At 41.3% G+C, this 9,159-nt stretch overlaps 1 protein-coding gene across 4 annotated transcripts in view; it reads right to left on the bottom strand.

The window, feature by feature from the left end:
- Window positions 1-608: 608 nt before the first annotated feature.
- The window catches only part of CLPTM1L (CLPTM1 like), a 37,900-nt gene continuing 29,349 nt past the window's right edge, over window positions 609-9,159 (bottom strand). For all 4 annotated transcript variants that reach the window (XM_069958539.1, XM_069958538.1, XM_069958541.1 and 1 more), the window contains exons 15-18: window positions 8,184-8,239; window positions 7,500-7,544; window positions 6,188-6,303; window positions 609-1,536 (exon numbers count right to left, since the gene is read on the bottom strand). In XM_069958539.1, the coding sequence (XP_069814640.1) occupies window positions 1,452-1,536; window positions 6,188-6,303; window positions 7,500-7,544; window positions 8,184-8,239 (302 nt within the window). In that variant the 3' untranslated portion in view covers window positions 609-1,451. The remainder of the gene's footprint in view (window positions 1,537-6,187; window positions 6,304-7,499; window positions 7,545-8,183; window positions 8,240-9,159) is intronic.

Here is a 9,159-nt window from a genome sequence, read left to right as displayed (position 1 = left end):
AATGAAAACAGTAAAGAGGACTGCGGGCTACAAGAAATAACACAGTACTACTCAATAGGTAAAAAAGTCTGCACTTGTGCCCCAGTTAGTTACTTCACATGACCCAGAGCTATTGCCCAACACCACCACTCACAAGTGCGGACTTTTTTTACCTATTGAGTAGTACTGTGTTATTTCTTGTAGCCCGCAGTCCTCTTTACTGTTTTCATTTCATTTCATTCCATATTTTTTCCCCACCACGTATGTATGTAGCCATGTATACACATATGGATACGTATGCATTTTTGTATATGTAATTTATTTTTTGTCTGCCCATCATCCCTCCAATGTATGTACTTGCTTCCTGCAATTTTAGATAAAACTGTTCTTATTTTTGATATGTAATTAATAAAGAGATACTTTGGTTATATTTGGAATTATTGTCCAGCATTGTTGTTTTTTGTTAGGTATTGACTTCCATTATATATAGAGAGATATATATATACACACACACAGATCAAAACATATGTTTGTTTTTTTTAAGGTGAAATTTTGTAAATGTAGCAAATAAATCTTATTTACAATGAGGGTTTAATAGTTTTGATTGCAACTATAACAGAAGACAAGGATAAAAGCTTTTGCATCTTTATTCAAACGCATGTAGGACAACAATAAATATCACGTGGAAAAGTCTGCCATGTAGATTCATGTTATTGTTATGTCCAGTCAATTTAATTTATTTTAAAACAAGAAATAAAACCTAAAAAATAAAATGATCCTTCAAGTAAAGAACAGAAAATGTTCAAATCTGACAATAATATTCACATTTATCCCAAAATATGCTGCTCCAGTCAAAACATGCTTATGAAGTGAAGAAAACCTGAACCGAGTGCACATCATTTCAACAGTAATGCAAAGTGCCATAATAAATGTATCTTATTATAAGCTTAGACCCCCCAGTTGTCCATTTCCTGATGTAACTTCTGGTTCCTTGTGATGTTGTTATAGCATGTTTTATACATCTCAAGTAAATAAGAGCAACGGAATGTTGATGACGTCATTTGCTATCTTATGTAACTTTACAGAGCATTACTTTTAGCTATTATATACAGTCAGCCAGCGCTTCAGTGTACCAAAGTCCCAAATATTGAGGAATGCACATAGTCTCTGCATGTAAAGCAGTCTTTTTATGTGGAATTTCTTTCTTCTTAAAGAGGAAACTGAAGTGTTACACAGTTTTTTTTTGTGGTACCCCCTTTTGCCTGGTAAAATAAATTCAAGACAAAAGCTGAAGGAAAGCCGTGGGAAACTTTTTTTTTTAAGAAACACATTGAAGGATTTTGGCAACATGGACAGTAGAATGTCCAGATAGGTTTGCCACAGCATTCAAAATACTCTGATAATTTCACCATTTTCTTCATTGCACACCATATCTTTCAAGTAAGAGATAAGGTAGTCCATATCAATGAAATTTAGTTTATATGTGGCTTCCGTTTTGGTTTTTCTTCATAGGATTCTCCATATTCATTTACTCTAGTCTTATCCACAGGATAAAGCCTGGACAAGAGGAAGAAAAAAAGAAAAACAATGCAATCAATGACTAGATAGATTAACATCACCCAATGTGATTTATTTAAAAAAAAAAAAAAAAAAAAAAAAAAACTTTAACATTTACATTGGCCCTGCTCACCAAAGTATAGAATATGAGGCAGTAAAGTTGCACTGTAAAAGCCATCAAGCTAGCTACCTAGAAGGACTGTGCCCATTGCATGCAATATTCTATAGCTCTGACTAGGCAGTGGATCTGATACTCATTAACACCTTGTTGACAAGCTGCAGCTTGGCTCTTTCATGCAAATATATTTCTAGATGTTATTAATATGTTACAAATGCTAAACATGGATTAATAAGCTCTTACTTGAAGCGGTTGGCCACTTTATACTAAAATAGTTCAGGGTACAGTATTAGTAACTGTACTCACTGTATAGACTGACAGCAGCTCCCTGTGTACCTCATAGAGCTAAAATCAGACCGCCCTGCTCTGTTGTGTTTCTGTCCATAAGATGGCCGACATGGAGGAGCATGTGACCATGCCCCGCCTCCCCAGCGTCCACCACTGAGCCTGTATATGTCTATGGTGGACACTGGGGGGCGGGACATGGTCACATGCTCCTCCATGTCGGCCATCTTATGGAAAGAAACACCACAGAGCAGGGCAGCACAGCCTGGAGGAGGGGCAGGGCCGGGACAAAGAGTAGGCACGGGTAGGCGATGGCCTAGGGCGCCATCTGGTGGATAATTACAGGGGGCATAATTCATTCATCCAGCCCCTGCCTCTGTGCAGCAGCACTGCTGACACACAGCAAGGAGAAAGCTCCTTTCCCCCAGGCATGTCCCTGAAGCCTGGCACCATCCCCCACCCCCCACAGCCTCTCCGAGCAACACCACCCCCTTCCCGACAGAGACAGATGAGGAGTATGATCCTCTGCTCAGAGAGAGTGTCATCCTCCACTGCTACTGCTGTGTGGGTGAGTATATGTGTGTATCTGCGTGTGTGTGTGTGCGTGCGTGCTAATGGAGTGTGTATATGTGTGCGTTAGTGCTCATGTGTGGCTAGGTAGAACTACAACTACCAGCATGCTCCTGTGTGGCTGTGGTAGAACAATAATTTCCAGCATGATCCTGTGTGGCTGTGGCAGAACTACAACTCCCACCATGCACCTGTGTGGCTGTGGTAGAACTACAGCTCCCAGCATGCTCCTGTGTGGCTGTGGTAGAACAACAACTCCCAGTATGATCCTGTGTGGCTATGGTAGAGCTACAACTCCCACCATGATCCTGTGTGGGTGTGGTAGAACTGAAACTCCCAGCATGCTCCTGTGTGGCTGTGGTAAAACAATTCCCAGCATCATTCTGTGTGGCTGTGGTAGAACTGCAACTCTCAGCATGTTCCTGTGTAGCTGTGGTAGAACTACAACTCCCAGCATGCACCTGTGTGGCTGTGGTAGAACTACAACTCCACCATCCTAAGCCACCCTCAATGTTCCTCCCCCGCACAAGATATAGCAGCAGCATATAGTCCAGCTCTCCACCGCTCTGAGGGACATTGAACAGGCCTCATGTGTAAAAAGTTTTGGGACCCCTGCTATACACTATGTGGGGGCTGTACTCTATGTGGGGAGTGGGCGGTGGGGACTACACTATGTGGGGGTTATACTATGTAGAGTTTATACACTATGTGGGGGCTATACTATGTGGGGAATATGTAGGGGAGCACAGGGGTTGGCCTAACTACTATATAGGGCACAGAGTTGCATAATAAATACTACAATACAATCCTAGTGGATTGAGAAGATGGATGAAGCCTATGCATCCATCTTCCCCAACCATCAGCTTTCAAATAGCGAGCTTTCAGGTTTGTGTGAACCTGAACTTACTGTATTTAAAAATGTGTATATACATGTCTTTTTTATGCGGATATATAATTGTGTGTGTGTGTGTGTGTGTGTATGTATGTGTGTGTATGTGTGTGTGTGTGAGGGAGGGAACCATCTGCCCTCTCAGCCTAGGGCACCAAAACTCCTTGCTCCAGCCCTGAGGATGGGAGTCTGATTTTAGCTCTATGAGGCACACAATTTTAGCTCTATGAGGCACACAATCCTAGAGGATTGAGAAGATGGATGAAGCCTATGCATCCATCTTCCCCAACCATCAGCTTTCAAATAGCGAGCTTTCAGGTTTGTGTGAACCTGAACTTACTGTATTTAAAAATGTGTGTGTATATATATATTATATATATATATATATATATACACATGTCTTTTTTATGCAGATATATAATTGTGTGTGTGTGTGTGTGTGTGTGTGTGAGGGAGGGAGGGCACCATTTGCCCTCTCAGCCTAGGGCACCAAAACTCCTTGCTCCAGCCCTGAGGAGGGGAGTCTGATATTAGCTCTATGAGGTACACAGGGAGCTGCTGTTGATTAAGGTATTACATGCCCCGTCATCCACCAATCCTCCTAGTATACATTCCACCACTTAAATCGAAAAGTATGATCTATATGCTCCAGAGTTCTATCCCACAGCTTAATAATCTCAGGGCATTGCCATATTAAATGAAATAAATCTACGCCCACCTCCTGACATTTCTTACACCTTGCTTCCTCTTTTCCGTATGTAATCAAACTTTTCGGAGTAATGTAAAGCCAGTAAAATAACTTAAAAAGTATCAATCTGTGGGAGGGACTCTTCGAGCAATTTTTTAAGTTCTTTAATATAGTTCCCCATAAAGTGTCGTGAATATCCCCTAGTGCAGATTCTCATTTACCCCTCGCTTTCTGTAACTGTGGACTGTCCCTCTCCTTCAATAGTGACCTATAAATTTTAGGCAGTACTCCTCTACTTCTGCCATCTATTCCATTGTGTATCAAATCTATTAATTCATGTGTATCCACATTTTTCCATTCTGTGTTCCTTATTTTACGTGTAACATATAACATTTGTAAATAGAAAAAACCTATGTGCTTCTAATAAATTGTATCTTTCCTGTAACTCCTCGAACGTCAGAACCTTCCCGTCTTTACAGATTTGAGATACCCTTGTAATCTCTTTATTCACCCAAAATTGTGCCATTTCTCTATTAACAAATACATCCTTGAAATTTTTATTATCCCAGATAGTGGTAAAATCCAAACTACATTTAATGTTACAGTTCTTTTTAAGGGCCTTCCATGATTTATCATATAAGCCAACAAATGTGTAGTGTCCTAAACTCTTAACATTACAATGACCTGCCTCTAACCAAACAAAAAAGTCCTCCACCCGACTATAGTGCTTATCCAATAAAAAAAGAATAATTGGGGATTCTTTCCAACGAGCCATCCTATGGGCAACTCCAGCCAAGAAATATAGTCGGAAGTCAGGCAGACCAAGACCACCATCTCCCTCCGCCTTGGTCATACCCTCATACTTCATTCTTACTTTCTTGCGGCCCCATATCAACCGGTTGAGGACAGATGTTAGCCTCTTGAACCAGAAGTCGGGGATCCATATAGGGGACGCGTTCAAATAATATAAAACTTGGGGCAAAATAAACATTTTAAGAATGGCCACCATTTAAATTCACCTTTAAAAGCGAACCACAGATACTTACCCTATCTTGCTCTTGGAGCCGGTCCTGGGACGGAGATATCCTTGTCGGAAGCCCAGCGCGCACGCTGCTGAGATGAGTCCGATGCCCACAGAGAATGAATGGAGCAGTCATTCTCTATAGGCGTCGGACTAATCTCTGTAGCGCGCTGGGATTCCGACAAGGATATCTCAGTCCTGGGACCAGCTCCAGGAGCGGGACTTGGCGAGATGGGGTAAATATCCGGGGCTCTAGAGGTGGGTCGGGCGGCCTTCACCCCGGAACGGGGGGGTGACAGGTCCCCTTTAAAAAGAACATGTATAACCACTAGAGGCCCCACTGATCAATATCTGTCAGCCCTGTACACTATGAATAAAGGAGAAGCATGCTTGACTACTGCTACTAAAGCTCCAATTACAATGAAAAGATAAGGGGCAATAAAGACCCCTGTACTAGTGGGGTCCCACAGTGATCATAAATGTTCTTAGTGAGCAGACAAACATGAGGATAACATCTGTGAATGTTTACTGTTGGTTTCCAGGTAGCAACATGTTTTTTTTTAATACACTACACAGAATAAAAAGTAACTAACAGCTGCAAGTTAAAACAACCAACATTATGTAAAGTATATTATGCGCATGTGAGTTTTCAATTTTCAATGATATGTTAATCATCAAATTAACTCAGTTTCATCTTGAATAGTAAATGGTTTGCCCTATAAAGAAAAAGTTAGTTTTCTGTACTAAAATTGTCAAGGCAATCACAAATGGCCCAGCTTGTCTATCTAAAGCAGTCACCAAATATTTGGCAATATAATATCTTTGCAGTGTTCACACAAGCAGCTGGCATACCAATCGACTATTTACAAGTAGATTTGTGCTCTTCAAGTGAACCCCACAGACAGATCAATAAGTGGCAGTGAACCACCACCCATACGGTCAAATGATGTTGCAAGAACATAGCCTAACAATTGTTATTATAATCACATAAAAGATGTGATCAAATTATTTCTCATCTGATCAGTGCATCTTTCACATGGAACAATAGTAATTATAATAAGTATAAAAATTATATCTTACCATCTTTGGTATAAGTAAATGAGAAAGACCACATCATCTCTAAAACATGCTAGTCTGTGTGATGTTGGCATGGTTATAATAAAGGCAAAGATATCATCAATAAATGTGTTGAATGCCTGTTTGCAAAGAAAAAAAGAAAGTTATAACTGCAGGCAAAAGAATAACCACCATAGGATTACACCCTCTAATCTAAAACCTAAACTTTTAAGTGAACCTATAGTTATAAAATCTATATCAATGGGCCTGTGATATAAAGTGAATTTGCAATTTACAATCATTATTATTTTTTAGTTATCATGCTGTAAAAACAAAGCTGAACTTACCAGAAATCAAGGTCCAGTCTCCTGAAGCTTTTTAGTCTGGTGCTGGTTGTAAAAAGAGACTAAACACAGGAAGTCCTGGCCAGTACAGAGAGTCACGGCTCAATGTGTCCATCAATCACATGACTGCCTTCTCTGTGAGCGTGTAGATGACCATGACTGAGTTTTTAGTCTCTTGTTGTTCAACCAGCACAAAACTAAAAAGCTGCCTTAAGGAGACTGGACCTGGATTTCTATGATTGCAATATACAGTTTTGTGTCCACAGTTTCTGTGCAGATGTATACATGATTGTCCAAGATTTCAGAAAACAAGCAAACCCTGTGGGAGAAATAAATAAGCATCCAATCACAGCTTACCTGTAATTTTAACAGATCTAAGAATTAAAAGCTAAGCGATTGGTTGCTATGGGCAAATCAATTTTTTTTTTCAGATTTGTCCCCATTACCAACTCTAAATTGAGTAATTCTTTCACTGTAATACTGCCTGTGGCTGCTGGAGAGGATGATGGCAGGGGGACACTGAGGGACAGAGGGCACTGTAGGGACACTGAGCATCCCCCCTGCCATCATCCTCTCCAGCAGCCACAGCCCGCACAGCTCTGGGAGTCGGGTCGTGACATCACCATTTTATCCAGGAAGTGAAGCCTTGATGCAGTAGGAAGTGCAAGGAAAAAAAAGTACTTTATAAGCATTTCCCGTAATAAGTGTATATTGGTAATTTGTATAACTTTTGGGGGGAAATACAATACTTTAAATAAAAATTTTTCCCCTGACTTCTCCTTTAAAGTCTTTACCAATCTCTGTATGCATCACAGTGTTTTTGTAGCCTTGCTGGGCCTTACAGTTTAACATCAGAGGCTACCTTGGAGCTTTAATCCACCTGACTCCCTTTAAACAATCCCCTGTCAAAGCTGTTATAAGCAAGAAAGCACAGACCAAGTGCAACACTGCCCAAGTTTCTTCAAAGAATCAGGCTATAATCTGCTACTCACTTTATATGTGAAAGCTTTCCAAGGTAAATGTGCCACAGACTTCATCTGCAAGTTAAAATACAAACCAATTAACAACTTGTCCGTAACATACAATGCTATACATTATTAGGCTATTTTCACACACAGTAAGATACCGGCCGTTCTGTGACCCAACCGGATCACGTAACGGCTGGTCTCTGAAAACATCAGCCGGATGGATCTTTAGCCCCGCAGAGTTCTGATGCGGGAGCATCCATGTGCGCCCGCATCATAACTCCCCACTGCACACTTTGGAGCGTGTGGCCAAAGCCACTCGCTCTATAGTGTGCACTGACAGTTTTCTGCAGCCACTATTCACAACAACGGCTGTACTTTTACGAAAATATACGTTGTGTGAACATTGCCTTAAGCTGTTTAACATACTTTTTTTTTTTAAATCAGAAATATACATGTGTATATGTAAACACCAACTTCTATAATGTAATTTCTATTATGTAATTCAGACAAACAGAATGTTTCTGTTTGTCTGTGTTTTGCTGGTATCAATTTTATTTAAAATTACAACATAATCCACCTAATATGTAGTTTTTATTCTTGTGAAAAGAATAGAAATGATGTCCAAGTAAGCACAACCCAGAGAGAAGCTAGCCTTGCAGCCATAATACACACTACAATATATTTATTACACACACATGAAATCATTACCTTATAATTTACAAATAACTGAGGCAACATAAAGAGGAATCCAAATGCATAAACACCTGTAAAAAAAAAAGTTACAATTTAACTGGATTGCTAAATGTGTGTGTTTAAGTCAGAAGACACCCCTACAAATTACTACAAAAAGTTATGGAAAAGCTGTCTGGGTACAGCTAAGACCAGACACATCACTAGATTTGAGGAGAGACAACAGTCCATGTAAACTGCATATAGGAGTGACAACACCATATGTGTTTCGAATCTGACCTTATAAGGTCATGTATGTTGGGAAATCTCTTAAATAAATGGATGCATAGGGCTCTATTTTCCAACCCAAGGCTAAATATGTCCTCTTTGGCAGGGCCGGGACAAAGAGTAGACAGGGGTAGGCGATGGCCTAGGGCGCCAAACAGCAGGGGGCGCCACCAGGCCGAACCCGGAAGCAGCATACAGAAGCTGATTACATCAGCCCCCTGCTGGGATATACACAGGTCTGTGAGTCTTCTGCTGCTGCTCCACAGGGTAGGGGGGAGGGGCGGCCTCCAGCTGAAGACACTGCTCTGGCTGAGCTCCCTTTGCCAGGAGCTGTCTGACCTGGTGCAGGAGGCCAGTATGGGGGAATGTGCAGCACTACACATCCCCTAGGCTCTGGGAGCTGCTCAGCTGTCGGGAAAGAGAGGAGGAGGTGAAGAACGGCAGCCTGCAGACACAGCACATGATGACCAGGAAGTGTCTGCCTGGGCCTCTCCTGTCAGCTGCTCATCGCTGCATCATTATCAGCAGCAGACCCCTCCATGACAGTCCCAGGACGGAGAGGAGAGAAAGTGCAAGCAACCTAGCTGAGAGGTAGCTGTTTTGTGCCTGTGTATGTGTACAGCGACAACAAGAGTGTGTGTGTGTGTGTGTGTGTACATAAGTGTGTGTATACATAAGTGTGTGTGTGTACATAAGTAGTGTGTGTGTTTTTATAACAGAGTGTGTG

The sequence above is a fragment of the Dendropsophus ebraccatus genome, chromosome 2 (assembly GCF_027789765.1).
Source record: "Dendropsophus ebraccatus isolate aDenEbr1 chromosome 2, aDenEbr1.pat, whole genome shotgun sequence".
Taxonomy (NCBI): Eukaryota; Metazoa; Chordata; class Amphibia; order Anura; family Hylidae; genus Dendropsophus; species Dendropsophus ebraccatus.
The sequence above is the reverse complement of the archived record's forward strand: the minus strand, read 5'-3'. Positions and strand labels throughout refer to the sequence as shown.